The sequence below is a fragment of the Folsomia candida genome, unplaced genomic scaffold (genome assembly GCF_002217175.1).
Source record: "Folsomia candida strain VU population unplaced genomic scaffold, ASM221717v1 Fcan01_Sc001, whole genome shotgun sequence".
Classification (NCBI taxonomy): domain Eukaryota; kingdom Metazoa; phylum Arthropoda; class Collembola; order Entomobryomorpha; family Isotomidae; genus Folsomia; species Folsomia candida.
Genome location: NW_019091193.1, coordinates 22,066,966 through 22,079,164, shown reverse-complemented (window position 1 = coordinate 22,079,164; position 12,199 = coordinate 22,066,966). Strand labels below are relative to the sequence as shown.

Below are 12,199 nucleotides of genomic sequence, written 5' to 3'. Positions count from 1 at the left end.
CAGGGCGACAAGATGATGATATAATTCAATAATATCAATAGCATGTAATGCAGATAGCATAATGTTACAATGATAAGTTATCTCAAAATAATTGTCATAATTTAATTAATAACAAATTTAATCTTGTTGCAGTTGGCAAAAATTATTGAATCATTATATGTACATATATTTTAATGAATCAATAATTATCAGTGTCCAATTACTCTCTCATTTTAAAGTAAGTTTATATGATTTATTAAAAATCGTAAGTTTTGTTATAAATTATAAATTAAAACAAAAGTAAGTATACACAACACTTGAATGAAATGATTATGAAAATACCTGCTGCTTCGGAGCAACAGGAATTTGAAATTAATAAGATTGGATTCGAGTGCTAATATGCATTATTGCCCAACTGTGCAAGATATTTTGATCCAATCAAATATGCTAAGCAAATTATGGTCTCAATTTAAAATCTCATTCGCTTGACAAAGAATCTGATCAATCACTCTGAACATGATTCATTACTGTGACAGATTTGATTGTCGGTCAACATTACATACAAAGTATTCAACCACACGCGTATGCATGCATGTGTAGACACCAATGCACAACAATTGGAGACACAACAAACAACTTACCATTGCACATGCAACGGCACGTACGTATATTTGCTTTGATTGTATTTAGAGGCAATGACTTAATTGTACCCCACCCGCACCCACAATGCTCATCATTAGTCGTCGGACTTGCAACTTGTGTCTGAGACTGTGAGGAATAAATAAAGTAGAGCAATTAATGAAATGCAGATCACATATTCTTTGATGGGCTTGGTCACTTGGTTTATTATGCACACGCATTCCTGATAATAAATTAGGCAAGATACAAATCTTTAAGACCAACAACTCCACTAATTAATATCCTTTCATTTATGTCACCCACCACCAGACACTTATGCACATGTACTTATGCACATGTCAACATATGTACGACATAAATAGATGGATTAGATAAAGTTATGCAATACGGGAACTAAAGCTAAATTTGTATCATCATTTTACATATTTCAATGTGTAATATGCATTGGGTTAAACAGATTCTTAAGGTAAAAAAGTTATAAATGTATTACTTTTCACTGCGAGGGTCTCAGTGTTTTATTCATGTCCACATCGTCAGCATACATAAAGCATTATCGACCTTTGGATTAAACATGGCAAGTTTTTTTTTGTTATACATAATTATTTTTTACCCCTTAAGCCTTAAACTAAAATCCTTTTAAATACATAGAAGCTGAAATTATTGCTCTGCTTGTGGAGTACCATTGTTACTTTCCTACAAGTTGGTGGCGTGGATCCATCAAATTCATCCCAACAACCCATTTTATCAACAAAAACAAAACCAAATATTACAAAAAAATTAACGGGCGATCCCAAAATTTTTTCTATACGTCGAGCTAAAGTAGAAACACTTAGTAATGCAAAAGAGGCGATCAAAGAAGAAGGAATACTTCGATCACGGGAAGCCAATTATGGGGACAAAAAACCCACACTCGTTAAAATCACAACATACACTGCTGAATCTGAAGAACCTGAACGGCATAATGTGGATGGGCTTAAGAAACCTATTCGGTTTTCAAAACTGATTTCTAGTAAATCCACAATTGCGGATAAGAAACCAGTAAGAGTTACAATTTCCCTTTTTGAGGAAAATAATAAGAATAGGGCACCTTCGGCGTCTCTCAGACTTCAAGAATTTGTTCCACACCACGTGGATCTGAATGTGGAGAATCAAGTTGACGTCACTCATAGCACGATGCAGTTTGAACCCATGCGTATGGTTGAAATTCAGGAGAAAGTTTTGCATGGACCGGAAGTGCTCCCTCCAACACCGACTGTACAATACTTTCCGACCAATCCAATTCTAAATTATCAGTATTTCACCCAAGCACAGCCACAATTTCAGAGTTATTATCAGCAGCAACATCATGCTTCTCTCGTCTTGAACCCCCAGAATATTGACGTTCGACCATCTGTAGCCAAAAGTGACGAAAGCGTAGACGTTGTTACACCATCGAGTCTGAAACCTCCGTCGCCACTTTCACTCCCCCAATACAACTTTGCGTATCGAGTTCATGACTCGATATCTGGGACAAATCATGGTCATACAGAATTCAGAAATGGGAATGTGGTGCATGGCAGATACGCTTTAATGGACCCGGATGGATTGCTGAGAACAGTTTCATACACGAGTGATCCAGGTAATACAAATACACGTATTCAAATACGCATGCAAGTGTGGCTTATTTATTTACATATTTATTGTATAAAACGTATAACCTTATAAAGTTATTACATCGACATAATTTCAGTTTATGGGTTTAACGCGGTGGTGGACAGACAATTTCCAAGCCATACAGCAGACACAAATACCCAACTAAACAATGGAGGTATTTCGTATGGATATCACCACCACGGCCATGGGAATCCTGGATTTTTCGCATACGCATTATGATGATGCATATTTAGTCGAATCCGCAATCAATTCTGGGAGCTGTTCCTGATTCACGAGGCGCGGATTGAAAGAAATCAATTTTCAAATTATGTTCAAAAACTTTGTTAGGTGCCGAATGGTGATCTCGAAACGCTATTCGGATCAAGTAGATGTTTTCTCAACATCGGAATTTTCTTCTACTCCCCAAGCCAAGTGTTTATTTTGTTATTAATATGTTGTTTTACTATATCAGTAGGTGTATCTTATAATAAAATACGTCTACCGTGTGTACAATGTAGGGAATAATTCTCAATAGTAAACTAATGTATGAATGATGCTACTTTCCTATACAAAAATCTCTGAAAATTATATCAAGAATTTGTTCAGTTCCTACATGCCCGGTGATTCTACCCACAGCGTTGATGCTTTGTTTTAAATATTGTGTCCTAAGCGCAAGGTCGGATTCTTTAAACTCCAAAAATTCTATAAGATTTTGGAGGCAGTGATTCAACTCAACTCTATACCTTTCCTGAGTCACGTGAGGTGGATCTGTATTTGGGTCACCACATCTGAAAATAATAGGAAATTGTAGTGCAAATAATTATATTATGTAAACTTGTCAATGTCTCATTTCTACATTTCCATAATCCTTTTCCGAATGAGTTGGTGCATTTGGTCAACTCCATTATCTGTTTTGCATGAAATTTGGCAGTCGGCATTCGCAAAGGGTTGGTTATTTATTTTCTCCGAGGATTGAATGAGGTCAATCTTGTTGACAATGAGAATTGTCTTTGGTACCAACAGTTCCAAGCGTACATTTTTGGGATCTTCACTGGTGAAACTGGGTGAGAGTAAATCGTGTAATAATTGTTCTTTGAGGGAACAACTTTGAAGATTCAATTGCAGTTGAGAATTGGATGTGTCGGTTAAGAGGAGGATTAGATCCGCCGTTTCAATTTCCTTTAATGAGCGTTTCATCTAAGATGCACATACATAAGTTAATTGGTACAATAACGGGATAATATAATGTGTATTACCCCTTCGTTCTCAATGGAATCGGTTGTAGAATGACGAATCCCGGCTGTGTCAGCAAATATTACAGGAAAACCGTGAATATTCATGCAAGTCTCTATTACATCTCGAGTAGTTCCAGGAATATTGGAGACAATTGCAGCATCACGCCCACCTTTTAATGTAAAATACTTTGTACACTTTGAAGTTTGATGCCTCAAAGGATAAGAGTAATTTTTAATCGTCTTGTGTATGACGCGATACATAAATCCAATCTCACTCACATAATTTGTTGAGCAATGTGCTCTTTCCAACGTTAGGTCGACCTGGAATTCAAAACCATGGGTCATCCAATCAATTTTATAAAGTCTAGTTTATACTTGGTAATTAACAAAAGGCATGTATTTGTCCTTTTAGCGAAAGTAAAATAAGTCGCTAACCTATAATAGCTACACGCGCTCCATCACGCAAGCGCTGTCCCTTTTTTTGATCTTGAAGATGATTAGAAATTTCTTGGACTAGTAACGTCACTTCCTTAGCTACATTTTGGAGCACGTCCGACTCAATGTTTTCATCTTCTCCAAAATCAATGAAAGCTTCCGAATTTGCGAGACACTAAAATATTAATCAGCAATTTACTCATAATATGCAGTAGAAACTGATGCATGGCGTAAAAATCACAAATCTTTAAAAAGAACACGTACGTACCTTGGCTAGTCGATCTCTCCAATTGTGATACATTCGACTCAGTCCTCCACCCATCTGCTTTAATGCTTGGACTCGTTGGAATTCTGTTTCGGCCGCTATGAGATCCGCTAATCCGTCCACTTCCGTTAAATCTAACTTGCCGTTGAGGAATGCGCGTTTAGTGAACTCTCCAGCTTCGGCTGGATGACAACCAGCAATAGATCCGATAGCCTTCAGTACTCCGGTAATTACTAATTAAGGGTCAAAACTTTATCCAATGAAAATTTAATTTCTAACCACTGGGTAAACTTGACTTTGTGTATTACCTGAGACAGACCCGTGAATGTGGAATTCGCAACAATCTTCCCCTGTGTAACTGTGGGGCCCTGCAAAAATTACAAATTTAGAAAAATACATTGTGCACATGCAGCAGGTTTTCATATTAATAATACCCGGAAACCACAACAAGATTCCATGATCCAAAAGTGATCCAGTATTTGGATCGTATAGTTTTCTCAAGGTGGCAAATCTTGGTTTTGGGAACTTGTGTGTGTCACGACCTGAATAGCGCCCAAGGTTCTTAACAACTAGAGATGAGTTTGGTCCAGAAACCCGAATGACGCTTAAAGCACTGCGAACACCTCCTGTGCAAATACATATTCATTATCATCATCTTTCGTCGTAGAAGCATGATATATTCAAGAATTTGTTTCTAATATGTATGCAACCTGTCGCCACGGCATAAATAGTCGCATTACATTCTTCATGAAAGCCAGCAGAAGTGGGCATGTGCTTGCAATACAGTCGGCGACACAAGTTGATTAGGGGTCTCATGACTACTTAGTTCGTTTTATCAACTTTCATATTAGTTAATGATTTAGTTGCTATGAGGGTACCTGTAAGGAAAATACAAATTCATGAGTCATAATAATTCGCTAATAGACACACACTGTAAAACTGCAATAACTTTTGTACATCTTTATATTTTTGCATGAAATTCAATACAACAACATAAAAGAAGCCATATTTATCCAAGACATATTTTAAGACGACATAGAAATCATTTATTTCAAGTTTTGATCATTCTATCCTACACAATTTTATTCTATCGTACTGGTCAGTCGTCATAGGGGAACAGGCACGGGGGAGGGTAGCACACAAGCAACCTACTGTATTAAACTAAAGAATGGTACTACTTGGAAAGGGTAAATCCTCCAGATGGACAGCAATTATGAACCAAATAGCATATATTGCAGTGGAATAAAATGCTAAATATTTGTGACATACAGGGAAAGTATCACAGCAAGACAAGGGACCCATTGCAGGACGAAATGTGTCAGTGACGCAAACCAAACGCATCCTGCGAAAGGAAGAAACAGAGACAGAGTCGTCCGAAAGTGAGACGAGTAACGAGGAAACGTCGTCCTCCTTCTCTTCCACTGGGGACAACGACGAGGAGGACGAGGGCGACTCTACTTCCGAGGAGGACACCACAGATTCTTCCTCCGAAAGCAGCACCTCGTCAAATTCAGACTCTGACGAAGATGGTACGTTTTCATGTATCGCAGTTGATATAATAATAAACCTTAGTATTTAGTAGTTCCTTGTTAGTGCTAAAATAGGTTATTTAATTACTATCAAGGAACGGATGACGATGAGTCTTCACGGGCAGAACTGGCAGCTCCACAACCAACAACCACCAAGGGAAAATCGCCCCAAATAACAACCACTATCTCTGGAAAATCAACTGGCAGAGTGTCCGGTGATCATCAAGCTTCCAATAAGAAGATATTCATTCGGGATAAGAATAACAATAAATTAGGAAAAAGCGTTGGCGGTGGAGATCAGGGGAATGATAAAGATGAGAAACCTCACGGTCATGGGAAAAAGAGGAGAAAAAAGAGACCTCTTACTATTTGTTTAACACACTGTCGGTACGCATTTGAAATTATTGAATTGAAATTGCATGAAATGGTACATAAGCGTTGCAAAGTTCCACACTTTATTAGGTATGAGTTGGTCAAGTCCATGAGCAAACGGTACGAGTTGGTGGAAGTTCCAGAAGACACTGCTTGGAACGTGTATTGGACTGGTAATGGACAAGTGGCTATCTATTTTCCATAATACATTATGTCTCATTCCTTGTTGTTCATTTGGCTGGTACGCACAGACTACAGCGTGTCCCTTGAACGTGCGGTAGAAATGAGGAGATTTCAAATCGTCAACCATTTTCCTGGAATGAATGAAATTTGTCGTAAAGACCTCCTCGCTCGAAATCTAAACAGAATGAAACGAGTGTTTCCAGAAGGTATTTGCTTGTCATACGTTTAACCAACCATGATAATCTGTGGCACCTAACCTCAATCCAAATCCAATTATTTGTATGTCACATAGAGTACAACATTTATCCCATGACTTGGTGCCTCCCTGCCGAGTAAGAAGTCCTCCGTCAAAATATTTGCATGTAATAATAATAATGGAATACAATTTTTAGTAATAATGAGCTCCAAGCATACTCATCATCGCGGCGTGGAAAGACGTACATTTGCAAGCCCGACATGGGATGTCAAGGTCGAGGTATATTTCTCGTCAAGAATATCAAAGATGTGAATCCCTTGGGCAGAATCGTTTGTCAAATTTATATTCAAAAGGTTCATCACAACCAATGATTCACGTCATAATTTACATTTTAAAAATTATTATATTTAATTCTGTGCAGCCATTTTTAATTGATCATCTCAAGTTTGATTTGCGAATCTACGTTCTCATTACATCATGCGATCCTTTACGAATTTGGGTATTTGAAGAGGGTAAGCAAGCAAAGTATGTCTACATGGAATTTTTGCACAGCAAGATGGTTAAATTGAATGCAATAATTTCATAGGCCTAGCCCGTTTTGCCACTGCGAAATATCGACTCCCAACTCACAACAACACAGAAAACTCTTATATGCACCTCACCAACTATGCTGTCAACAAGTTTAGCAGAGATTTTGTCGTTGATGAGGACACGGGGACAAAAAGAAAATTAACCAACGTAATGAATTGGCTGGCTCAACGTGGCTATGATGTGGAAACTCTGGAGAAGGAAATCAACGACGTTATAATAAAAACTATATTGTCTGCACAACCCACTCTCAAACATCACTACCGAACTTGCTTCCCCCATCATGACATTTGCAGTGCTTGTTTTGAAATCCTCGGCTTTGATGTTCTGATTGACCATAAACTGAAGCCTTTCGTTATTGAGGTGAACAATACCGAAACAAATCAATTGCAAATATGTACCATTAACTAATTTACTATGTACACATCTTTGTAGGTAAACCACTCGCCCAGCTTCCACACGGATACAGCTCTGGATAGGGAAATAAAAGAGTCGTTGCTCAAGGACACATTCGCTATGCTCAACTTTAAAGTTCTTGACCGTGGGATGATTGAACGGGAAGACAGACGCCGAGTACAACAGAGAATAACCAACATGTTAAGCGAAGCAAAGTGCATATATAATATATATTTTTTGAAAATATTTCTACTATGGTTGGATTATTTAACTAGGTATCTTTTCTCATAGTGCCGGTACAAAGAAGGAAGTTGTCAAGAAAGAGGTGACCAAGAAGGGTGGTAACAATAGCAGCACCACTACCGCGACGCCAACTTCTACCCGATTTCCTCATCCAGGACGAGGAGGAAAGAAGGACGAATCCTCCGAACAAACTGCGAAGGACAAGAAGGAACGGAGAAAGGAGGACTACGATGAACTTGCATTTCAATGGGAATTGGATAACTGTGGCCGCTACAGGCTTGTCTATCCTACGGACGACTCAGCTAAATATGATAAATTTTTGGCCCAGAATCAAGTCTCACTGTATCAAGACACTGCAGGTACACATTTGGGATGATATAAGTTATTTAAGCTAAATATTTTATACAATTTAATCCTTAAATGCGATGTAATTCCCTCCCTTATCTTCTCCTATCGATGTTTTCAAAATACTTATGATCAAATTCCAGCCTCACAAGCCAGAGCTTCTTTAACCAAACAGAAAATTGAGGAATATAACGTATGTATGCCTTAATACTTAATAATAATTCATTATTGTGGATATACATAGTGTAAAAGGCCCACTTGTTCGTTCTCTTTAGGTGAAAAAACAGATAGAAGAACAAAAACGAGTCGGAAGTATTGGAAGCAACGTCACAACAATAACGTCGTCCTCGGCTGGCATAATTGTTAACCAGGTCAAAGAGAGTCATTCCAAGGAGAAAGTTCGACCAGAGTCGTCAGGGAAAAGTGGTGGATACGAGCCTATGAAAAAGTCGAACAGCAACACTAAACCAGTATGTCTAAAATTATTCTGGTATTTAATGTCATTTATATTATTTAAAAAATTGCTGCGTGTGAAATCATTAAGCAAATGCGTTTACTATCTATGAGCTGAGTAACGATATTGCGCAACTATTATAAATTATTGTGAAATTAATTAATTTAGGTGCACAGCTCATTTTTGCCTACAAACCCCTCCAACGGGTCGTCCCATCGTGGGTTTACCCTGTCTCACATTGTCTCCAAGGATGAGTGTGACCGTGTGCGGGGACTAATTCAGCGTGGATTACTCATCCGTAGTTTGGGGATTGAATTACAAGTTAGAAGTTACTTATTTTATTTCGATTTCATCACACTCTATAATGAAATCTGTTCTTGCAACTGAGCAGGCATATCAATTACTATGCAAAGTGGGCGGCCTTAAGAAGATGGAGCATGATGAATTCCGTAGAAAGCATGGATTTGTCCTACCCAACACTGGGGGTCTCGTCACCGGGTTTAATAACTCATCCAGTCGACCTCATTCTAATTCCACAATTCCTCCAAAATTTTACATGAAACTTAACCAATTTTCTGTGGATACCTCAGGATCTTCAAATCTGAATGACAACAGTCATTCGAATAACTTTACTGCAAGAACTCAAGGAAATACTCAAGCCATGGCTCACAATTTTGGAAATTTTATTAGACGGGAGAGAGCTACGACAAGCCATTCATATAGACTTTGATAGATACTCTAGTATGACGTGACAATTGACGGATAACAAAGATGAATTTGTCCAAATTCTAAATTATTATGTTAAAAGTGTATCTGAGGTCACATTGTGCACTGATACTTAAATCCGATATTTAAACTGGGTGCATTCAGTGGTGAAATATAAATTGCAATAATGATCTTGACATTGGCTGATAATACATTTTTTTAAATAACATAATGAATTTTTAGATGACGATTAATATTATACGAAGTAAAATTTTTTGGTTTATTACATACAACAGAAATAATAAATAATTAGATTTAACATTCAGGTTAGTCTGTCTGTACATACTTTAATTAAATGAATATCTTAGTTAGATGATCCGATCTGAGGTTAGTTTTTCCGTAATTAGAATACTACACTAGTGAAATACGCTTTCCCATAGTTCTGTATGCAAATTCACTATACACATGTTTCAAATGTACACTTATATACCAGATTTTACAGGCTGCATACAACAGCAGACTTTTAAATATATCCAAATAAAAAATGATGAACTTTAAAATCCTATTTAGTGTTAGTATAAATATCTTGCAACGTATGTAAAATAAGATCCTCACCACTAAGTAAGAACGCCGGATATCCCACTTGTTTGGTTAAAGATGGCTCAAAAACAAGGTTGAATTAAAATGATGATTGAAAGTAACAATGTTAAGGAAGACACAAAAGTACTAAAATCTTCGATCTAACATAAAGTCTTAAGTATCTAATTGCAGTTTTGTTTTGGTTAATTTAGATTTGAAAATGAGACACTTCGGTTGTTTTGCAACCATAAAATTGAAATATAGTTGAAACTTGTCGTTGTGAGCTTAAAATTGTCGCAGTATTTAGTCGCTTGAGGAGATAATTTCGAAATAAATTCGATAAACTTTCAATCTTCATATTGCGTGTACTTCTGGCTAGTAACGGAAGTACTATGGCTTGAATTTGACGAGGGGAATGTTCTTGTTTGATAGGCCTGCGTATATAAAGATCAGTGAGCAAGATTCTTAGCGACAAAACTTTGTATAAGTAATTTACGATAGAGTATGATAACGTACAGGTATCACAAACCCATTCGGCGTAAACCTCGTGGTTTAGATAATAAAATGCTGCTTCGGTGAGACCCGTACAAACTCTATAAATCAAAATTATCAATGTAAATTGACTTTCATGAAATCTGTCAAGTACAAACTTTGTATGAAACGAACCTATGATACCAAAAGTGGCATCCACTTTCACACGGTATTGCTTGATCATTGTCATGGACTTCTCGATGACATAATCCGCACGGCTAAAATGCAATTTAAAACATAATTAATTTCCAGGTTAGAAAAATAAAACGCCTCATCCCTTACATAGATCGGAGGAGCATTCGGATTCTGCGGATTAAAAATCATGGGTTGGTCTGGAGGGTACATCTGAATAAGAATATGCATTATTGAAAAATACGTTAGAAAAATTAATCATAGTCAAATTCATTTAGATTTTTAATGGTCTGCTATAATTCGTAGAAAGCAAATTGTCCCATATATATCACACAGAACAAAACAAACGAGTCCTTACTAAATCAAACATCCTTACTTTTCCACTCTGAATGGGTGGTTTCGAGGGCCCATTCCAATTTGGAGGCATTTGTCCCCCTGGTCCCATATTTGGTGGCCCCCCTTGACCAGGTGGACAGCTCATTCTCATCATTCCTTGAGGTCCTCCCATTCCCGGTGGTCCTGATCCCATTCCACCCGGTCCAGGTCCCATTCCACCACCACCCTGAGGACCTCCTTGAGGACCGTGTTGCATTGGTGGGCCACCAGGATGAAATCCTCCTGGAGGAGGACCTCGAGGTCCCATTCCCATTGGCGGTCCCCCCGAAGGATGTGATTGTGATGGCATGTCATCAAATGGGTTTGAGGCGATGATGGTGTCCCCATATCCCAAGGGCGCTGGTGGAATCATTTCTGGCATTGGAGAAGACTGCATGGCAGGGTTACATGGCAAGGTCGAGGGTGCGGTTGACGTTCGGCGCTTTTTCTTGGCGGTGGGACTATCAGGTGCTGGGGACTTGAAGTCGCCATTCCCACCTCTTGATTTCATCTTCATTTGGATATCTAGGAAGAAAAGAAGGGCATTAATCAACAACTTTTAGTTTCATTTTTTTCAGGCTTTGAACATAAATTTTGGCTTTGAATAGCTCGTTTTCATCTTACCTTTTTTCGGTGCAATTGCAACCACTTATTGTACCAAATCCTAACCAAAAATGTGTACAACTAACAACTGTTAGTTCAACCCAATCTTCTACTATTGAATAGTAATAAATAATGGGAGAAGGTTCTAATTCTCAAATTGAAAATTGAATCAAAAATACATAATATTGAATAGGAACTGCTGCAATAAAGGTTTGTTTATTTTGCTGTTGCCTATGTTAGCCCGAAGCGAAGAGAAGGCTTGAGTGTACCCACTTCTGATTTGTCTCGAAATCTCAATCTGCCCACATACCAAACCGAAACACCAATGTTTATGTAAATTACGACGTTGGAAAATAGTCTCAGTCTCAAGTTGAGACTCTCAACCACAAGAGAATCACATTATCATCTAATCTAGACCATCACATCACCCGAAAAGTACCAACGAACGTCCATTATAAGTATCAAATTCCAGGCCCATTAATTTATTTCTCAAAGTCTGCACGTACACTATAATCTTCAAAATTATGGAGTGGTTTGTTATTAGGTTACACTTAAGAAACATGAATTCGATGCTTCGAATGTCTTTCGTCGAAGCGATGAAAGGCATTGCATCGATTCGATGCGAAATCGAGTTATGCATGTATGCATGTACGTACGTAAATAATATTCATGGATGTGCGTACACCACTAATTATTACTACTTTCTACTTACCACACAACTACTCTGGACCAGCCTGATAAAATCTCATCGTAGTGCTGAATGCAAAGCTGTAGTGCATTGGT

At 37.9% G+C, this 12,199-nt stretch overlaps 4 protein-coding genes across 5 annotated transcripts; 2 read left to right on the top strand and 2 right to left on the bottom strand.

Moving 5' to 3' along the window:
- Positions 1–937: 937 nt before the first annotated feature.
- On the top strand, positions 938–2,772 carry LOC110857105. The gene is made up of 3 exons (XM_022105712.2): positions 938–1,192; positions 1,267–2,236; positions 2,348–2,772. Exons 1-3 carry the CDS (start codon positions 1,100–1,102, stop codon positions 2,488–2,490), a joined length of 1,206 nt encoding a protein of 401 aa, XP_021961404.2. The 5' UTR covers positions 938–1,099; the 3' UTR covers positions 2,491–2,772.
- On the bottom strand, positions 2,261–9,948 carry LOC110857095 (tRNA modification GTPase GTPBP3, mitochondrial). Its single transcript, XM_022105704.2, has 10 exons — positions 9,812–9,948; positions 4,896–5,063; positions 4,620–4,811; positions 4,494–4,553; positions 4,189–4,418; positions 3,921–4,095; positions 3,765–3,806; positions 3,507–3,655; positions 3,107–3,447; positions 2,261–3,038 (listed from the first exon to the last, which is right to left on the bottom strand). Exons 2-10 carry the CDS (start codon positions 4,999–5,001, stop codon positions 2,807–2,809), a joined length of 1,527 nt encoding a protein of 508 aa, XP_021961396.1. The 5' UTR covers positions 5,002–5,063; positions 9,812–9,948; the 3' UTR covers positions 2,261–2,806.
- On the top strand, positions 5,402–9,310 carry LOC110844263 (tubulin polyglutamylase ttll6). The gene is made up of 14 exons (XM_035855496.1): positions 5,402–5,714; positions 5,810–6,101; positions 6,177–6,259; positions 6,338–6,475; positions 6,562–6,601; positions 6,662–6,818; positions 6,887–6,977; positions 7,052–7,416; positions 7,489–7,664; positions 7,741–8,051; positions 8,181–8,230; positions 8,313–8,507; positions 8,660–8,812; positions 8,883–9,310. Exons 3-14 carry the CDS (start codon positions 6,196–6,198, stop codon positions 9,219–9,221), a joined length of 2,079 nt encoding a protein of 692 aa, XP_035711389.1. The 5' UTR covers positions 5,402–5,714; positions 5,810–6,101; positions 6,177–6,195; the 3' UTR covers positions 9,222–9,310.
- Positions 9,456–12,070, bottom strand: LOC110858441 (protein pygopus). 2 transcript variants are annotated; one of them, XM_022107228.2, is made up of 6 exons: positions 11,438–12,070; positions 10,797–11,338; positions 10,589–10,651; positions 10,442–10,524; positions 10,292–10,368; positions 9,456–10,209 (listed from the first exon to the last, which is right to left on the bottom strand). In XM_022107228.2, the coding sequence occupies exons 2-6, from the start codon at positions 11,328–11,330 to the stop codon at positions 10,166–10,168; spliced, it is 801 nt and encodes a 266-aa protein (XP_021962920.1). In that variant the 5' UTR covers positions 11,331–11,338; positions 11,438–12,070; the 3' UTR covers positions 9,456–10,165. The 2 variants fall into 2 exon arrangements, with proteins under 2 accessions (XP_021962920.1, XP_021962928.1); XM_022107236.2 differs by having other exon boundaries at positions 10,815–11,338; positions 11,438–12,058.
- Between the last annotated feature and the right edge of the window lie 129 nt (positions 12,071–12,199).